At 38.8% G+C, this 20,313-nt stretch overlaps 3 protein-coding genes across 7 annotated transcripts in view; 1 reads left to right on the top strand and 2 right to left on the bottom strand.

Annotated features, from left to right (window-relative positions):
• Positions 1 to 58: 58 nt before the first annotated feature.
• On the top strand, positions 59 to 14,521 carry LOC111332653 (putative ammonium transporter 1). The gene is made up of 10 exons (XM_088735192.1): positions 59 to 297; positions 5,268 to 5,357; positions 5,829 to 6,059; positions 7,237 to 7,343; positions 10,545 to 10,676; positions 11,038 to 11,167; positions 11,618 to 11,718; positions 12,075 to 12,213; positions 13,107 to 13,328; positions 13,409 to 14,521. The coding sequence occupies exons 1-10, from the start codon at positions 198 to 200 to the stop codon at positions 13,699 to 13,701; spliced, it is 1,545 nt and encodes a 514-aa protein (XP_088591318.1). The 5' UTR covers positions 59 to 197; the 3' UTR covers positions 13,702 to 14,521.
• An 824-nt stretch (positions 14,522 to 15,345) lies between these two features.
• LOC111332654 (receptor-type tyrosine-protein phosphatase S-like) overlaps positions 15,346 to 20,313 on the bottom strand; it is a 30,583-nt gene continuing 25,615 nt past the window's right edge. For all 5 annotated transcript variants that reach the window (XM_088735201.1, XM_088735202.1, XM_022938046.2 and 2 more), the window contains exons 5-6: positions 18,026 to 18,313; positions 15,346 to 16,088 (exon numbers count right to left, since the gene is read on the bottom strand). In XM_088735201.1, coding sequence (XP_088591327.1) covers positions 15,879 to 16,088; positions 18,026 to 18,313 — 498 coding nt within the window. In that variant the 3' untranslated portion in view covers positions 15,346 to 15,878. The remainder of the gene's footprint in view (positions 16,089 to 18,025; positions 18,314 to 20,313) is intronic.
• The window catches only part of LOC148722595 (uncharacterized), an 8,247-nt gene continuing 6,859 nt past the window's right edge, over positions 18,926 to 20,313 (bottom strand). Inside the window, exon 2 of the mRNA XM_088735204.1 lies at positions 18,926 to 20,313. This exon is cut by the window's right edge and continues 4,497 nt beyond it. The gene's annotated coding sequence lies outside the window, so the exon portion shown is untranslated.

The following is a 20,313-nucleotide window of genomic DNA, read 5'->3' as shown; positions in this document are numbered from 1 at the left end:
CGTCCGCCTGTCACACAATCACCCACGCATCACGTGGCTTGTTCAAACGCGGCAAAAAATTAGCATTTTCATTGAGTGAATAAGACTTAAAGAATACGTTGCTATTTCGCGTGTGTTTCATTAGTCATTAAGGCCAAAAAGCGCTTTAGTTCTTTACTGTTATTTTCTGGGGAAGGCAAATTCAATTAACAGTCGAAATGGCCGACGCACAGTTTGGAAAACTTGAAGCCGTTGTTAAACAGTTGAGCGGGAACCTTGACCAAATGTTTTTGCTGATCATGGGATGCTGTATATTTTGTAAGTATAGCTTCTTTTTTTCGTGATAAAAAAAAAAAAGTCCCAGTAGAACTCCTCTCATTGTTATTCGTGGCAGACGACGTTAAATTTTTCTCCCAGGTTTTATTATTAGTTCTATTATATAACGCTACGCGCGCGGACAGTCACGATCAACCCAAGCTTCAACATGAATTTTTTAACAGTGGCGCGTGGTTTTTTCTTGTGAGACCGTCTGCTTATTAATATGTCAAAAAGGAACATCCACAAAACTGAAACTGAGATGTCTTTATTGTGAATTTTCTTTTCGATTTTTTTCGTTTTTTCATATATATATATATATATATATATGAATATATATATATATATGTATATGTAAAAGAAAAATTAAAATTCTAGTTTTTAAAGACGAATGTTTTGACAGTTTGGCCACCTATGCAAATACTTTTTCAGAACTTTATTTTAGCGGTTGCTAATTTTAAATTTGCAATGGTCTCAATCCGAATTATCACGAAAAGTAATTTTTGTCTGTTGAACATTAAATCCAAAAAATGCAAGATTATCTTGATAATTAAGCTAAGGTGCTTAAATTTAGATAGTATGAAAATATACGATCAGAATACTTGTTTGCACACCCTTGTGTGACTTCCCTAAGTCCCTTTTGCCAGCACAATATCTGATGGTTACTATGTGTACTATATTCAATACATTTTACATTGCCATAAACCTGGAATTAGGACTTTGCTTATGATATAATCAGATTTTAGGGAAAAAAAAGAAGCCCTACTACACTTAATCACCTGATAATGAGTCCAAGACCCCCGGCCTTTGTGTCACTGTTCTACATGTAAGATTATTCTTACCCCTAAAATCTCTGTCCTGATTAGCTGCCAGACTTTGCACGAAAAAACAAATGGCCACGATTTTGTTTTCCTTTAAGTTAAAGCTGAAGATTTCGAATGAGACCACTACAAACTCAATCTTTGCAGATTCAGCAGCGCTTAATCATTTCACTGGATGAGTTTGATGCAATATGATTTTAATGATTTTTTAACTTTACGAAATTGAATTTAACTGAGTACGGAAGTCACGCGACATGCCACTAACAACTTAAGACCACCACGTCGACATTTCTACTGTAGCTCGTCAACTGCAATTGGCTCTGGCCCAATTTAGTTCAAAGATTAGGTTTGCTGCGTTATCATTTAAAAAAAATGTCTTTCTTTCCTCCTGCACATTGCTGTATCGTATGCATCGAAGTTATCACAGATTTCAAAACCTGTTGACAACTCAGAACAAGTAAGCAAGGAGGAAATGAAGTACGTGCGTTCTTACGTAAAAACTATATGAACAGTACAGCTCATCTACAGAACGATAATGCTGATGTAAAATGTTTTTTGTACTAGACTTCAATCATTTGAGCCCGAGATCATGTAAGTGCAGCGAAATTATTCTCGCTTTGTCAGAGAGGAAACTTGAAAACTTACATTAATCTCGAAACAGAGCACACAATAACTACATCACCACATTAATTAACGCTTTTGACGTAGGCGCCACGAACATCTTATCGAACACTAACGACATAGTCTGAGTTCGAGGTCCAGTCTATTGAGCAGCTAATGTTTATTTGAGACCCAAGGTCTAAAATATCTAATTCGTACTTTGGAAATCGACCCGAAGATGACCGATCATCATACTTGGTCATACTGATCATCTTGTAAATGACGGAAATGGACTCGCGTTCACAACGTGAGGCCATTTACGAGATGAACAAGACCCTTGCTGCAGAGCGAGAGTGGGTGCAAGAATTTTGAGAACAATTTTTTTACTTTCCATCAAATAAGCTCATGAAAGATTTTGCTATTAGTACCATTTGGAAAGGAAGGGTTTTCGAACTCGGAAATGGTCTATGAAAATGTGCGGGTAGTGGGAGTTGGGTACACTTCAATCGTCTAACCAACGTGCCGGGATTAACTTTTTAAAGAGTTTCAACTTAAAAAAAAAACCGAATAGAAAACAAATAAAAAACGCAGCTTTAGTTCTTGTTTTTTCCTGTTCTGTTCAGTTTTTCTTTTATTCCTTTATTTTTGTTATGACTGGGTGTTGTTCATTTCATGGACTTTGCCTTCGATTTACAGATAACATTTTAAAGAACATGGATGAGAAGAAAAGTTCATTGATTACTTTATTGGATATGTCGAAAGCTTTCGAATTCAGCATGAGCGGCCTACTTATGAAACTCCACAAAATCGGCGTCTCTACTACCGCTTAGACCTGGTTTAAGAGTTACTTGACCAAACGTAGTCAATTGATGAGAATCGACGACGCTATTTCTGATCCATTACCTTTAAATTTTTGGCTTCCCCAAGGCTCCATCCTAGGTCCTGTACTGTTCACAATGTTTGTTAACGATTTATTTGTCGATTCCTAAGCACTGTAAATCTTCAGGTTAAGTAGACGACACAAAAGTTTTTTTATCTTTTCCTTCTCGTGATATTACTGACGGAAGCAATGCGTTAAATGAAGACCTTTTGAAAATATCCCGCTGGTAATGCAAGAATTCACTATTGATTAACCCTGACAAGACTAAACTCTTGGTTATTGGCGTTCCACAACTCTTGCGTAATTTGCCACGTCTATCTGTTACCATCCTGGGAAAAGAGATTGAACCTGTTTTTGTTGCCAGAGACCAAGGTGTCTATATCGACCAAACTCTCAATTACAATGAACATATATCAAAGGTAGTTTCGAGCTGTGTTCACGAACTTGTTCAAATAAATAGGATTTAAACACTTATTGGATCGGAAAACTCTACTTCAGTTAACGATTATTGCCTTTGTATTTAGTAAACTCTTTTATTGTTCGACTGTTTGGGGAAACATATCCAAGCCAAATATAAAGAAGCTGCAACTGGTTCAGAACTTCGCGGGAAAGATTGTACTTGGCCTGAAAATGATCGATCACATCTGTCAGGGCCTTAAATCACTTAGGTGGCTTAGTAGAGAAGATAAATTGCGATTAAACACAGCCGTCATGGTGCATAAATGCTTACACCATCGGGTGCCCATCTATTTGAAAGACAAATTTGTATATAGGTCACAAGTTCATAATAGACAACTTAGATCTGTTGATAATAATGATATCAACTTGCCACACTGTCGACTATCTACTGGCCAGAGGTAATTTGCCTTTCGGGGAGCAAAAGTTCGGAACTCACTCCCCTTGGACCTAAAGTTAACCCCTTCACTGAGGACTTTTAAAAAGAATGTATGCGAACTGCTTTTAAATGATTTATCATGAAACGTTGTATTTAATAGTTATTATTTAAATTTATCTTTTATTTCATTAAGATCATTAAGATTTTTAAATTATTTCTAATTCAAATTTATATTCAAGTTAGTCCTTTTTTTATTTAAAAATTGCTGCTGAAAACCCCTTTTCAGGGAGCGCAATAAATAAATATGTATCTATGTATGCCGTTATTCAGTTAATAATTTAAATATATCAACAAAGTTGAAATGGTAAATTGGCCACCGTTACGATTTTAAAAGCTGACGTTCCGAACGTAAGCCGAAACTCCGACGAAGGGCTAAAGCTCGAGACGTCAGCTTTTATAATCGTAACGGTGGCTAATTTACCATTTCAACTTTGTTGATATATTCAAATTATTTCGTTACCCCCACCGACGCGGCCCCAAACAGTTTCTTTAGAAACTATCAGCCTTTATTTAATACTCTCGCATAGCCAAACAATCCTTCCTTTAATATCACGAGGCATCTTATTTGCAGGACAAAAAGGAAAAAAATAACTCACGTTTAAAATTACCATTTTATGAAAGAGCCACCACTGTGTAATTGATCGCATTCTAAATGCGTCCGCTCCCGAGAGACTGCTCTTTATAATCGCCATTTAAAAATTGCATTCCAAGTTCTATAGGTGGTTTGCAACCAATCTCTAGAGAGATACAGGTAACAATGGTGAAAGGAACAAATGCTGGTGGACGAACAAAATAGGCTAATGAGATATCCATTGTTTACGTCCACCAACATGGCGGCCATGACGTAACGTGTAAACCACCTATTCCCTCATTCGACTTTACGGTCTTGGTTCTCTCTATGAAGTCGTTTGCTTGTTGCTACTGAATAGAGCCAAAATGAGCTTCGCCAGCGCAAATGAATTTTTGGAGGTCAAGGAGACTTTAAGCATGTTACAAGGGAACCTGGATCATTTTTTTTTGGTGTTAATGGGATGCCTCATCTTTTGTAAGTTCATGAAACCTGCCCTACGTAATAATGGAAATGTTTACATGGGCCTTGGTCAGTCATTGTGATTTACTGCATGTGATTTTCTTTCATTCCATATTTGTGATAGGCATTTTGAAATCAGCTGACATTTCACACAGCTATTTTCAACCTTTGCTCAAAATCACCAGTTGCAATTATATCAGGTTAAACCTTTTAACGAACTGGCGCAGAAATCGTTCATTCAGTTGACAAAAACATCGCAACATAGAAGAGAACTATCTTAAAGGATTTCGTCGTCAGTTCTTAGGTGATTATTGTATGTTTTCTTTGGAAACAGCTTTCAAACGTTCAACCGTCTTGGTATGAAAAATGCCAATTTGCGTTGCTAACAACAAGAAAGGAGCTTGAATTAAAACAAGGGGCGTTTTAAGCAATTTCAACTTCAAAGCTGTAAACAGCTTCAAATAACCTGCGCCATTTCTGCGACTGTTCCTGACTTTAATTTTTTTTCTTTCATACAAGCAATGCGTTTAAACGAACTTGTTGGGCATTATTTTTTGGGATTAACTACGGAACACAGGGCCACCAGGGTCAGTCTGGCTGGTATGCTTTAACAAATCTGAGAATAACAAACCTAAGAATAACAAAAGAAGGTATAACAATGAATTGAATCTGTGGCCCTTTATTGTGTTCTTACTACTTATTGGTATAAAACATACAGGTGATTGAATTCATGTCAACATTTTTCAGTTATGCAAACAGGATTTGCTTTCCTCGAAGCCGGATCAGTGAGATCGAAGAACACAACGAATATCCTAATAAAGAATTTCTTGGACGTGTGTAAGTATTTCAAAAAGCAAATTAAAAGGATGAAAGGAGAGATTAATAAGTTTTTTAATAAGATTTTGAGCCTTTCTGTCCAATTAGCAATTGTGAACCATTTAACTGTTTTCGAAATCGTAAATGACCAGTGCACAGTTTTGGGGGCAGAAAGTGCTTAGCTTTCTCTCTATTGTTATTATCCTCACCATGGTTACAAATGGGAAACGTAAGATCCCTCGATGAAGTCAAGGTTCTCAGGTGGGCCAAGATACATTAAGTTGTAGAGTTTCCTGTGTCTTCCCATAGACTGAAAATGTAGCAAAAAGAAAGCAGCTAATTCTGTTGCTGACAAAAATCTGAAAAACACATAGTTTTAATTTATCCTGTTTTATCCTGCAAATGCATGTAAAATTAAGCAGTAATTTTTTTTCAATTCGGTTTTAATCAAAACCGACTTACACCATTTAACTCTGGTGTTTTCTCATACAGTTATCGGTGCAGTGGCTTACTGGTTGTTCGGTTACGCCTTTGCATTTGGTGCGGAAAGCAATGTCTTTATTGGACACAAGTATTTCGCACTGGCCGATTTACCAGCTGAAAAATACTCTCATTGGTTTTTCCATTTCGTTTTCGCGGCCACAGCAGCAACGATTGTCAGTGGTGCCATGGCGGAGAGGACGGAGTTCAAGGCATATCTCGTCTATTCCGTGTTTTTGACTGGTAAATAAAACGTCGCATAATAGTCAACTGTTTTATGGGACTAGCTCACATTCTGAAAAGAAACAGGCAGCAAAAAAAAATAATATATCGACCATGCTATCTTGACCACACAAATTTTTTTCACGAACGACAGCAACAAACACTTTTCTCCCAAACATTTTTGTTAAAGTGCACCTAAACCCAAAAATGTTTTTTCGCTTAACGAAATAGGCGTATTTTTTGGAGCATCTCTGTGCAAAAATTTTTTTATCTGCTCAAATCTTCAATTTTCTGTGCCCAGTCAAAATACGGAAAATCGGCCGCCATCTTGCCCCACGACCGAGTTTAAAGAGGAATGGCTCTAGCGGGTACTGTGACGTCAAATCGAGAACACGAAAGTCTGCATTTCACACATTTTCACTTGTTTGGGAAGGTTGTAGTCGATATTGTTCGAAAATATGCCGACCAAGTGTGTTGTAGAAGGATGTAGCAACGTGCGAAATTTGCAAAAGGATATCGCGCTTCATACATTCCTCATACAACACACTTAGTCGGCATATTTCGGACAATATAGACGACAACCTCCCCAAACAAGTGAAAATGTGTGAAATGCAGACTTTCGTGTTCTCGATTTGACGTCTCATAACCCGCTAGAGCCATTCCTCTTTGAACTCGGTCGTGGGGCAAGATGGCGGCCGATTTTCCGTATTTTGAATGGGCACAGAAATTTAAAGATTTGAGCAAATTAAAAATTTTTTTCGCACAGAAATACTCCAAAAAATAAGCTTATTTCGTTAAGCGAAAAAAAAATTTTGGGTTTAGGTCCACTTTAAAACTGAGAAGTACAAATAGGAAGACTAAAGAAACAAGATTATATGAAAAAGATATGTCACGAGGCTCGTTAAATACACACGGCTATTTTGCTTGCTTTGCATGCAAACGATGCAGGCAAAAGAAGGCCTAGTGCAATGCAAAGTAATCAAGTAGGGCGCCCAACATTTTCTTCCTTCGGATGTTAATGCTTCGCCATAAACCTTAGGGCCTGATTCAAAACGTTTTTCGGAAATGGTTTTGGTTTTTGTAATGATTAGAGACTATCCCATCTGGACATCGTACATGTTATTCCATACCTAGCTTGAGTAATGGTTTCTAAAAAGTAGATAGAATAAAATTAATAGGAAAAAATTTTCTCTTGTAGGCTTTGTGTACCCCGTAGTCACTCACTGGGCTTGGGATGGAAATGGTTGGCTGGCCACTGGTTTGAAATACACTAAAGACAATGTAACTATGTCTGTAACATACCAGGTAAAACCATCAAGTTGGTGTATTTCTTTTCCAACTTTAACTGAGAACCAAACAATGAGAAAAAACCTCGAAGTAAAAATAACAATGATGAACAAATAAAAATTAGCAGACGAGCATCAGAAAACCTCAACCTGATCAACCGAGTCGACAGCATGGTTGTAAACAACTGCAAAGATACCATTAGAGAGAAGTATCCTCAGCTTTTCACTGGTCTAGGAAAGATGAAAGCGGAGTACACCATCACACTACAACAAGATGCAAAGCCTTATGCAATCACTGTACCCAGAAAGTCCCTCTATCCCTTGCAAAAGAAACCAAAGAAGAGATATAACGAATTATACAACAGGGCGTGATATCACCTATTGACGAGCCCACAGAATGGTGTGCACCATTGGTAGTTACCCCAAGAGCCAATGGAAGTCAGAATCTGTGTAGATCTATCAGTATTAAACAATCTCGTTCAACGTGAAAACCATCCTCTCTCGTCGGTGGACCACACACTGGGAAAGCTGGCTGGATCGAATCATTTCTCCAAGTTAGACGCCAACTCAGGCTTCTGGTAAATTAAGTAGGCCGAGGAATCAAGACGACTCGTCACGTTTATCACACCCTGGGGATGGTATTCTTTCAACGAACTCCCATATGGTATCAGCTCAGGGTCAGAAAGTTCCAGAAGACCACGAGCCAAATTATAGAAGGGCTAGAAGGAGTCTAGTGCAATATTGATGATGTATTAGTGCACGCACCAACTCAGAGTCAACACGACGCCACGTTGAACAAAGTTCTACAAAGACTTTCCGCCGCAGATGTAACCCTCAATGCAGCAAAATGTAAATTCAACACGACGACAATCGAGGTCTTGGGTCATATCATTAATCCGAAATGAATACGACCACATCCTGACAAAGTATTTGCTGTAGTAGACATGCCGCCACCGAAGAACGTTCACGAAGTAAGGACATTTCTCGGTATGGTAAATCACCTGGGAAAATTTGCCGAACACCTAGCCAACAAAACTAAGCCAATTCGTGACTTAGCAAAGACAGGAAAAGAATGGTACTGGGGACCAGCCCAGCAGAGAGCATTTGAGGAGGTAAAGAAAACTCTCGCTCACGCACCAATCCTCAGTCTCTATGATCCCAATAAAGAAACCAAGATATCTGCTGACGCCTCATCCTATGAATTGGGTGCAGTATTACTTCAACTGCATGATGGCTCCGGGAAACCAGTTACGTTCATATCGAGGGCCTTGACGCCGACAGAAACCAGATACGCCCAAATAGAAAAGGAGGCTCTAGCATTGGTTTGGGCATGCGAGCGTTGCAGGGATTACGTCACCGGGAAGTCAATGAGTGCTGAGACTGACCACAAGCCTCTTGTTCCGCTACTTACCAAGCACAGTCTTGCAGACACTCCAATAAGAATCCAAAAGGTTATGGATGCTCCTAATGAGATTCCGCATCAAAGAGTTAGTACATGTACCTGGAAAAAAACTCTATGTAGCTGACACATTGTCCAGATTACAACCCCCAACGCAAACCAACGAAGCAACTATACCAGAAGATGAGATGAACATCTACATAACAAGTGTCCTTCAAGGAATACCAATCTCGGATCAAAAGCTTCAACAAGTCAAGGACGAACAGGATGAAGATGAAGTTTGTCGTAAGATTTTAATCTTACGACAAATGTCTTAAAAGACATTTTGTCAGGAAGGATGGCCCGACAAATATCAACTCAATGATGCTATCAAGTCATAATGGACGGAACGAGAAGAGATAACCGTAGTACAAGGTATACTCATGAAGGTATACTCATGAATAATACAAGGTATACTCATGAAGTCCAATCGCATTGTCATTCCATTATCACTGAAGCTAGAGGTTCTACACCGAAATCATGAAGGACACCAGGGGATAGTGAAGTGCACAGCACGTGCCAGAGAATCCGTTTGGTGGCCAGATTCGAGCCGTGAGATCCATGACTTAGTCACCAACTGGAAAAATTGTGCAAAAGAAACTCCGCAACCAAGAGAACCACTCATCACGACACCAATACCAGATCGACCCTAGAAGATGGTCGCCACTGACTTATTCGAACTGGAAGGTAGAGACTATTTACTGGTCGTAGAATACCTCTCTAGATTCGTCGAAGTTGGAATGATGAAGAAATCTAAGACCTCGTTTGAAATCATAAGAGTGCCTAAAGCCCTGTTTGCACAATTTAATTCAGCAGAATTCACACAGTTCACTAAAGAGTGGAGAATAAAACATTCAAAGTCGAGCCCAAGGTTTCCTCAAGCAAATGGAGAGGCTGAACGAGCCGTTAAAACAGTGAAGTCGATACTGAAGAAAGAAAAGTATCCAACAAAGGCACTACTCGCCTACAGGTCAACGCCGCTACCTTGCGGATACTCACCAGATAAATTACTCATGGGAAGGAAGCTAAGAACAAGCATCCCCTTTTCTCCACAGCAATTGAAACCAAGATGGCCTGACCTGGAAGATTTCTGTAATAGGGAATCACAGCGAAAGCGAAAGCAGCGAAGCTTGACTTCGACAGACGACATAGAACAAGACTCACGACACCATTGTTGCCAGATGACACTGGCTACATCAAAGACATGGACACCACTGAAATAATCACAAGTACAGCAGGAACTCCTCGATCCTACCAAATGCAGACACCGAGAGGAATTCTTAGAAGGAACCGCGTACAGCTGTCACCTATACTTAATGAATAGATTAAAACCGAAACCACAGTGCAAGAAATCCACCTTCACCATGTCTCAACACTAGACATAAAAGACAGATTAAACCAACCTGGAAAGTTAAAGAAATTTTGGTCTTTGAACATTAAACATTACACTGACGTTATTGACACTTCAAAAAAACTATCGTTCCATCTTGTAGTGTCGTTAAAATCCTCATATCATACTTATAAAGGGGGATGTTGTGTGATCCATTTCGGTGTCACGTTAACAACTGATTAAATATGCGTATATTGGGAATTAATTTAAAGAACAAATGGCGGACAAAAACACGTGTGTTTTATGTTGTTAATCTGAGCTCGTTCTAACCTACTTCTAAGTGAAACAGGAGAACACTATGCTCATTTCATCATTTTTATTATTCTTGTACAATCTTATAGTGACTGTTGTTATTGTTAATGTTGCAGTTACACTTTCGTTTTCTTTGAAAGGATTTCGCTGGTAGTGGGGTTGTTCATGTTGTTGGTGGTGCTGTCGCATTGATTGGAGCTAGTCTTGTGGGGCCAAGAATAGGAAGATTCGTTCATGGTGTCCCAGTTGTAATCTCAGGCCATACTGTACCGGTAAAGTAACTTAATTCGTTATTTAGGATATTTAATGTCTAAGTATATTTTATTTGCACGAGATGAGGAATTCTTGCTGCTTATATAACTAAGCTGATAGCGCTTGAACTAAACTTTCCGGCTGTTTTATTGCCTTTCATTGGTTATTCAATGCATCAGGGATACCTTGTGACTGGAGACCGTCCATTAAAGTCTCATCCCTCGGAATAGCATCTAAAAGGTGTAGAGGGCAAGATAAAGCCTCTACGACTGGGAAGCGAGGAAACCTCTAATTTTGTCAGCGTAGTACCATTAATGCCCTTTGTTTTTCACCATTTTTGAGCCATGAGTGAATTGATCGTTTTATTCTTGCCTTATTCAGAAAGCAGCTTTGGGAGGATTCATCCTGTTCTTTGGTTTTCTGGCATTCAATGGCGGCTCTCAGGCAGCCATTGCAAATGAGGGCGATGCAAATGCTGTAGCATTGTCCATCGTCAACACGGTCCTTGGAGGTAAGTCTCCTGTAAGTAAACATTTCAATCATAACCCATCATTAAGATAGTTTTGGTGAGTGTCGGAAGTAATCCGCCAGGACTGAGCTTGTTTTACTTTCATACATTTTACAGTTTTTTTCAAAGACATGAAATAAATTAAAAAATAAGAAAAAAAATGCGCTATCCACCCAGCCATTCAGCCGATACGAAAGCGAAATCAAGTCTTAAGGCTCTAATCAGCGGCATTTCGTGCCTGCTGGCAGTATACGGCATACTTTTAACACAAGCTTTAGACAGCATGGAAAGGACGCTTGTAACGTTTATCGCAAAAAGTTCGTACATCTGACGACGAGTGCGAATGTGCACTACCACTCGTATTATCAACAACAGTTGCTGTGCAAGCGGCAAGTCACGCATTGTAATAGGTGGGCATAGTAAATTAATCCAGGTGATACGATTTTTTTTCAGGAGCTTCAGGTGCGCTAACTGCCATGATCATCAAACGTCTGGGCTTTGTAGACAAGTATTGGAGCCTGCTGTTCACTATCAATGGTGGACTTACAGGGATGGTAAGTTGAAAGTGTGTCAGAGTTGTTACAGACATAAGGCGGCGATGGAAGAAATTGGGCGAGTTCAACTGTCCACAGGCAAACATAAAAACCATCCTTTATCGCTCTGATTCCTCCACCTCAGCTAACTAACTCGCAAGCTTCAGTTTCTGAAGCCACCTTCACCGCTGTTAATGTGTTCCAACATGCAGCGCGTTCTCACCCCCACCAGAGACACGAGGGGAGACGGGATAAAACAATGGCTGCGATGGTGACAACAGCTCTTGTCCTGAAGAAAAAAAAACAAGATATGCCTTTAAAATCTTTATACTTGACCTAGACGGTTTTTTTTTTTTTTTTTTTTTTTTTTTTTTCAGGTTGCCATGTGCGCAGGTTGTAATGTCGTCCATCCCTATGTTGCTGCATTTATTGGTATCGTCGCTGGGATGGCTTACGTGGCTTGGAGTACTGTGATGCTTCGTGTGAAGGTTGATGACCCCTTGGATGCTGTAGCTGGTAAGTAACACCGCAGAACCAAACCTAATTTAACATCAACGTTACTAAAACACTTTGAACTCAGCCTAATTATTGTGGAGTGGAAGAAAAAGGGAGGTGAGCAGCACACTAATTCACCACTGAAAGAATATTCTTAACATCTTGTATTTAACGTCTGTTAAGTGGTCATTTCTCAAATGTAACGAGGGGTGCGACTCCATCGATTAATAAACTGCAATCCCAGGCATATGTTTACCCTAGAAAGAGGACTTAGAGCGGCTTTCAAGAACTATAATTCTAGTTACGAGCAGTTATTCGAGAGGGCAGATTTGCCCACTCTACTAAATAGGCGCTTACAGGAACTTTGCCTCCTCATGTATAAAGTAAAGAACAAACTGTGTCCTACATATATAAGTAACATCTTCAAAGTACGCAATAGTAAATTACAAATTGAGGCAAGCCGATTTCTTTAAACCCAGATATGAAACTGTCACTTATGGCAAACACTCTATCAGATTTCTAGGGCCCAGGTTATGGACAAAATTACCCAAGAGTATAAGGGAGGTCGAGACCTTCAAGTAATTCAAAGGCAAGATACGCCAACTCAGTATAAGTGAGCTCTTGGATGATGGCTGCACACGCTGTAGCCTCTGCTCGTCTTGAATTTTATATATTTTTTATCACAAATCCCGTAATTAGTTAACCATAGATTTTCTCTAAGTTATAATATATATACCACTGTAAATAGCTCCTAGTCTTTTTCTTTTTTAGTGTCTCCAAATTAGTAACGGATTTTTCCCTCGCTAGACGGCTCTTGACGCTTTTAATAGTTTTACTACTACTACTACTACATCCAAATTTCAGTGCTCACATTTTAAGACGTTGTTTTTGTGCTTTTCCTGTCCCTTTTACAGTTCATCTCGGAGGTGGTCTTTGGGGCGTACTGTCTGTTCCCATCTTCAACAAGGAATCTGGAATATTTTACGCCGGAGACGATCATTCATTTCGTTTGTTTGGCTGGAACCTTCTGGGAGTACTTGTCATATGGGCTTGGTCCTCAATACTGGCTTTTATTTTATTTATCATTTTGCGTCTAACCAAACAGCTTCGAGTCAGTGAAGAAATCGAGTTGAAAGGTGAGAAGCTTGAGTACAAATTTCTAAATAATGTTTGATAATTTTAATCAAGCGGACTTCACAAACCTTTCTTGAATTAGGTCTTGACATTCCAAAACACGGTGAGCCCGCATATCCATTGGAAAGCTACGGAGACGGCTGGAACGAATCTCCATCAGCGAAGAGGCAAACCTTTCCGTTTACTCAGCACCCCCCTATTCTGCAGAGCCATGTTTCACTCCGAAATGGCCAACCTCCAAATGGCTCAAAGCGCAATGGTCAAGTTTCCACTCCAGTCCAGAATGACCAGATTTCTAATATTGAAGAAAACGTCATCCGCAATCCAGCTGTTGATGTCATCAAACCAAGTCATATGGTAGATACAGCATTTTGATGACCACTTAGTAAATATGAACGTAGAACACAAATCGAGTTCTGAGCATCATTTTGGAGAAAACCCGAATTAGTAAGCACAGTGTTATACTTTTTAATTTGCAAGCTGAGGGCATATATTGGCAAAAGAAGGTAGATCTCTCAGGATCGTTTTCAGCAAATACGACTTTGTTGCACGTTGAGAGTTTTCGCTTTTATATTTAATCTTTTTCAAGTATGCAGCATTCGGAAATATCAAAAGATCAGAGATGTTCCAAGCATGGTCTAGGCAGAACCGAGTACTTGACTGAGGGAGGCGTCTTATTTTCCTATTTTACCTTTTCAAGCTAGAGGCAAATCAGTAATTAGCAAGGATAGATCAAGATATCTACATCGTTTTACGAAAATCCGTAGGAATTGCTGCGCATAGGCAGAATTTTCCATGTCATATTTATTTTAATTTATTTTTTTTCAATTAAAAGATTAAGGAATACAAAGATCTAGATAAAAACTTTGTTCGAGGCAAATCTGGGTTTAATTAATAAGCACGGGGAGAGTTTTCGTTTCCATGTATATATTATTAATTTGGAGATCATTTGGCAAAATTAGATCGAGGAATCATCATCTTTTTGGGAAATTCTGAGTTAGTTGCCAGGAAAGGAGGGCATTGCCCTCTTACGCACACTCTCTCTTAATTTGAACGATCATCAATTTGAGCGAAGATTTCCCTTTCAAACGAGATAAACTGACTGCAGCAGCCCCAGGAAGTATAACATGGTTAAACTTGTATAGATGTAAAGGAGTGAGAAAGAAATAAAGGTTAAAAACTGAGTAAAATGGAAGTTGGAATGAAATGTTTATTCACGGATTCATTCAGGCATTCCTTTATTATATATATAGTAACTCGTTAATTCATTCGCACAATTCCATGACATATGAATTTATCAAAGTAAACTAAATTCTCTACGATACTAGAGTTTGAAACACTCAACGGGATTGTCCTCCTCCTCATATTATTATTACTATTATTTCATTAATAATAATGGTAATGGAGAGTCAAAAAGTACCTACCAGTTAAAAATTTCGTACAGTTGCCTTTGTTCCACGAGGAAATAGAGGTCTTATACAATAACGCGCGCGAGTGACGCGAACTGCCACTTTAATAGACAGGACGCGTAAACTGTCTTGAGTATAAGTATTGTTGTTATTGTTATCACCCACTGTTGGGGTTTCTGGGAGCGACAGAGGGGTGCTTTTTTCGATATAAGGGTGTTTCATCCCAATGCAGACTCATACAGAGGTCTTAGCCCCAAGCAGATTTGCAGTATTCATGAAAATTAAAAGAAGCGAGAATACAACTTCCGTGTAACAGAAGTAGAGCAAGGCACTTCCCCCCCACTGGTATTTACAACGACGGGGGGTATGGCTGACGAATGCCTGAGGTACCACTCAAGATTAGCCGAGCTATTATCTGCAAAAAAGCAAGTGAGCTACGCTACAACAATTTTATGGGTCAGAGCGAAAGTGTCCTTTGCAATTTTGCGGAGCGCGCTCCTATGTCTAAGGAGATCTGGAACCCCGAGAAGGAGGAACTTAGACATTAGAGACAGGAATCTGGAAAAAGAGAAGGGTTGAGCAAGACTTCCTTAAACTCGTCAGTCATAGATTATTTTTATTATTTTTATAGTAAATTTTTCTTATTATTCTTTTGCGTAGAACTTTTGAAGACTTTGCATTTCCTTTGTGAAGAGACTTAAAGTAAGATATAGACTACCTAAACAACACATTATAATTCTATTATTCATAGCAATATAATTATGTAGTTCAGGTTAATGATATTTTTCCTTAAAAGGAGAATTGTAACTTGCAAGATTTTTTAAATTTTTCATACACTTTCATGTTAGATTCCGGATTGTATGAAGTTACCCAATAAAGGCTAGTTCTCATCTCATTATTGTCACTATGAATATTATTATTAGCAGCTTTGTAGTCGATATCATATTATACCTAATATATGTGCGATGTTTTAGACTTTTTAAAGCAAGTTTTTTTGTCACATTTTTTTGGAAGCTAAGCTATTATCTTGTTTTCTTCCTACATTTTTGATTATTAAAATTATGAATATTATCATTATTATTATTATTATTATTATTATTATTATTATTATCACCTGCGTGTGACCGTAGATATTTATCCGTATCAAGTGTTTCCAGCCTTGATGGCCTCCAACAGAACATAGTGAATAAAAACATACTGCTCCTGTACTTGCACCATGATATTTCTGTCCTGTCGCAGTGACATAACATATCCAAATACATCAACTGATTTCTCGGCAGCGATACGCTGTAACATGGCGTCTATTGCAATAAAAGTACCACTCCTGCCGACCCCTGCACTGCAATGAACAACCTGAGGAAACAGTCAACAAACATTGTAAAAGGCTACATCATAACTTGTTTAATATTATAGTTGTATCTCTATCTTTAAAACTCCTTGTTCCCTTTTTTGTTCTTTCTTACCTGTTTGGAGTTTCTCTACCCTAGAAAGGTATTACTTACTGTTTTCCTTTTTAGTAAGACCAACGATCCGAGGAACAACAACAGCAAAAAATCAACTTATGCGAAGCATCTTCTTGAGCAATGACACGAGCCACTTTCTTCCCATTTAATCAATTATTTCTTCCCTATGTGACACGAGACTTCGCCAGCAGGTCCTCTTTATTAGCGCTGCAGACACGCGTTGCTCCCCTCTCGGGAAGATTGGAGACGAGTCGGGGAGAGGTTTGCCGAGGGTCTGGCACTAATAATGAGTGCTAGACTGACCCTTGCTGACCTCTGACCGGTTCGCACTGCTCAAAGCCTCACATTTCACCGAAGGCAAAGGAAACGCTCGAGCCGAAGCGCAAATAAGAAGGGCCTGTTCGCAGGCTAGAAAGGAACCTGGTCCAGTCTTAAATCAAATAATCACTCAGTAAACAGGTTCAAATAACTTGCGCTATTGTTTGTTAAGTCTGCGACATTCACCTTAAGGTGATTCCTCAGTATTGCACTGGGCATCCTATACTGCGCATAAAAATCACGCCATCGGGCGAATGAGCGCGCGCATTCCGAGAACATGGTATTGTTTTTCACTCAATGGACAAAGTAAAAGGTACGATGGTCCTTGGCTCTTGAACCAACACGGTGTCCAATACTTTTTTATTGCATAGTTTTCGTGTACAAGTGATCCCCTTTAAATTGGAGAAGTTTTAAAAAAATCATCGAGGGTAAAAAAAGATATAGCTAAAAGCGTACGCGAAGACCGTTACTCAAGGATACAAATTATGACCTTGAAAGCATCGACTCAAAGAACGTTATAAATCGATGTCGTTTAAAATTGCGTGATTTTCCATAAAATATATATCAAATTATTCCCTACGTTCGAGACTTCCTACCTATCAAAATTTTTTCAAGAGTTACAGTAAAAACCTTTGCTTGCAGCTACTGCAAAGTGTACCGTGAGCCGATGAAATATCGCGCGTGATTAGTACCAGTACTGGCATACATGGGGTAAGTTTGGCCTATCATGTCTCTTGAACAAGTAAGGTGACCTATCTTTTTATTGTACTTTTCGAAACAGACATTGGTAGGGAACATTTAAGGAAAGTTTAAAAAAAATATTCCATAATTTTTTTTTTCTGAAGAATCACCCTTTAAGTATCCTATATTTCTAAACAACAAAATTTGTCTACTCCAAGTAGGTCCACATAGAGCCCGAAGCCAAGTTCTTTCAAGATAAATATATGGCTTTTCGATTGGGTTGGCCACTACCGAAACAATCCTAGAGGCTGACCAGCGCCATGGAAATTATTACCGAGGAACTCAAAGTAAAAACAAGTACTCTGCACAAATCGCAGATAAAAGTGAGTGACGAATCGCCATAACTTTGTTCTTGATCAGTTATCAGGGTGGAAGTAGCTAGAAAAACTACGGAATGAAAGTGAAGGGAAACCATTGCAGCCCTTGGATTCTTTTCGACATTCGAAAAAATATATATCTACGAGGAAACTTTGCCCAGAAATTACTAGGATGGCATCCACACGTTTACACGAAAAAAACAACAACAAATCATCTGGGAAACCACTGAATCGAAACAAGGTCCACTTTACCTCGTGTAAAATAAACTATGATTTCTCCTTTTTAGTGTGATTAAAAGTAATTGATTCAAGGGCATAATCATTATTTTTAACTCTTGAGTCTCCATTTCTGTAAAGAATTAACCAAAGGTAAACATTGCCAGTTACTACGAAATGGAGAAGTAGATATATACAAGCAGTTTTATAGTACACGTAGGAACACTCTACATACCATTGGACCTGCATCAGGTGGATTTGCTCCCGAAGCCTTTCTCACAAACTTGAGGAGTGAAGTAGGACGCTTGGGGACACCATGGTCAGGCCAGGTTGTGTATTGATAATGATTCACCTTTCTTTCGACTCCGCTATTGGCCTTCTTGAGACTCAATGTGCGGATGGTAAAATCACTGAGCTGCACAGTTTGCGTCAGTGTTACTTGAATGTCACCATATACCTTTGCACCCTCAAGCGGCCAGTACTGGTGACACTTAATACGACCACCCTCTTTTAATTTTGTCACCTGGAAGGGGACAGATGAGGTTAATAATAATAATAATAATAATAATAATAATAATAATAATAATAGTAATAGTAATAGTAATAGTAATAATAATAATAATAATAATAATAATAATAATGACAATCCTTATAGAGGGGGCTCATATCACTGGGGAGTGGTATTCTGTGAGGCCCTGTAAAATAAAAATAAATAGAATAAAAATTATAGAAATAGAAAACAAATTACAAACATAAAAACTAAGTAATATACAGGGTGTGTAAACATGATAGAATCAGATCTCAACGCTAACTTAACTAAATACATGATTTTTCACTCTAAGCTTAAAAATGAGAAAGGAGTCGATTACTTTATTAGAAGTGTCTAAGAGATTCCATTCTCGTGCGCACATATATATGTCTCTGTTTTCCATAGTTCGTTTTTACACGAGGGAGGCGGATATCGTTCTTTCTTCTTGTATTATATCTATGGAAGTAAGAATTTCTTAAAATATTAAAACTATAAACCACAAGGCCGTGAATGTACTTAAAAGTGGCAATGTATCTGTGTACAAGACGCCGTTGGAGCAGTGTCGGCCAGTTTAGAGAATTTAGAGCGCCAGTGGATGAGGCGTGATTCGGCAAATCAAGAATAACTTTTGCAGCTTTATTTTGTAGTATTTGCAAATCTTCCATGATAGTGGCGTCATTCTTGTCTCCCCAAATGATGTCGGCATAGTCAAAAAGTGGACTTATTAAGGAACTGTACGATGTAATTCGCGTTTCTAATGGTAACAGATGTTTGACTCGTTTTAGTAAACCGATTCTTTGTTTTATTTTGGTGATTAATGATTCGATGTGCTCGTGCCATGTCATGTTCTTGTGGATGACTACACCGAGATATTTGATTGAATCTGTATTTTCAAGTTTTTTGTTATCATTTCAAGCTTGATACCTTGGCAGGTTTGCAATCTGCGATGGCTACCAAACAATAAAAAATTCGATTTTTTAGTGTTCAATGTCAGATAGTTACTGTCAAACTATTGAGCTAAATTCGCAAGGTCGGCATTTAGATGGTATTGACTACCTTGGCAGCGTTTTTCACTCGAGTATATCACAGTGTCGTCTGCATACATAATTACTCGACAGTGTTCTAAGCAGTTCGGAAGATCGTTAATGTAGATAGGGAATAGTAGAGGGCCGAGGATGGTACCTTGAGGTACTCCAACATGAACTTTACAAGAAGGGGAGTGGTAGCCTTCAACAGATGTTACTTGGTACCGATTATTGAGGTATGAGACAAACCACTCCACGACTTGAGAACCAGCATCAATAGCCTTGAGTTTTTTACAAGAAGAATATGGTCTACGGTATCCGGGACGCCTTGGAGAGGTCTAGGAAAACTGCTCCCGTAAAACAGCCGTTATCAAGACTCTGACGTATATTGTCAGTGAAATGGGCAAGGGCAGTTACAGTTGAAAGCTTGGGACGGAAACCAAACTGATTTAGAGCGAGTAGTTTGGAGTTTGATACAAAAGTGTAAAGTTGCTGGTGCACGGCTCGTTCAAGAATCTTGGTGATGGTTGGGAGAACAGTTATAGGTCTGTAGTTGTTGCAGTCCGTTCTTTCACCTGTCTTAAATAAAGCACATACTTTTCCAAGTTTCCAGATCGATGGGAAGGTGCTTGTCTCAATTGACCGGTTAAATAATTTGGTCAGCATGGGTGCCAGGCACTGAGCCGAATCTCCTTTAATAATCTTGCACTGATACGATCTAATCCTATGGCTTTGTGAGTTCGTAAGGTTTTCAGTTGCTTGAGAACAAATGATTCAGTGATAGTAGAGAAGGTGAACAAGTTCTCTTTTACGATGCAATGAGAGTAAGAGGGTGAGAAAAGCTTTATACTGTTCTTAGCGGTAGATTTGAATTTTTCTTTGATTTTTGCAGCTAGTTTGGTTCCGATAAGGGAGAAATGTTCATTTAGAACCCGAGTTATAGCGCTTTTTCCAGTGTGCAAAACGCCA

The sequence above is a fragment of the Stylophora pistillata genome, chromosome 10, assembly GCF_964205215.1.
Source record: "Stylophora pistillata chromosome 10, jaStyPist1.2, whole genome shotgun sequence".
Taxonomy (NCBI): domain Eukaryota; kingdom Metazoa; phylum Cnidaria; class Anthozoa; order Scleractinia; family Pocilloporidae; genus Stylophora; species Stylophora pistillata.
The sequence above is the reverse complement of the archived record's forward strand: the minus strand, read 5'-3'. Positions and strand labels throughout refer to the sequence as shown.

Coding starts and splice junctions, on each gene's coding strand:
- LOC111332653 (XM_088735192.1), top strand. CDS start 198: ATGGCCGACGCACAGTTTGGAAAACTTGAAGCCGTTGTTAAACAGTTG. Junction 11,719..12,074: donor ATGGTGGACTTACAGGGATG/GTAAGTTGAAAG, acceptor TTTTTTTTTCAG/GTTGCCATGTGCGCAGGTTG. Junction 12,214..13,106: donor CCCCTTGGATGCTGTAGCTG/GTAAGTAACACC, acceptor TCCCTTTTACAG/TTCATCTCGGAGGTGGTCTT.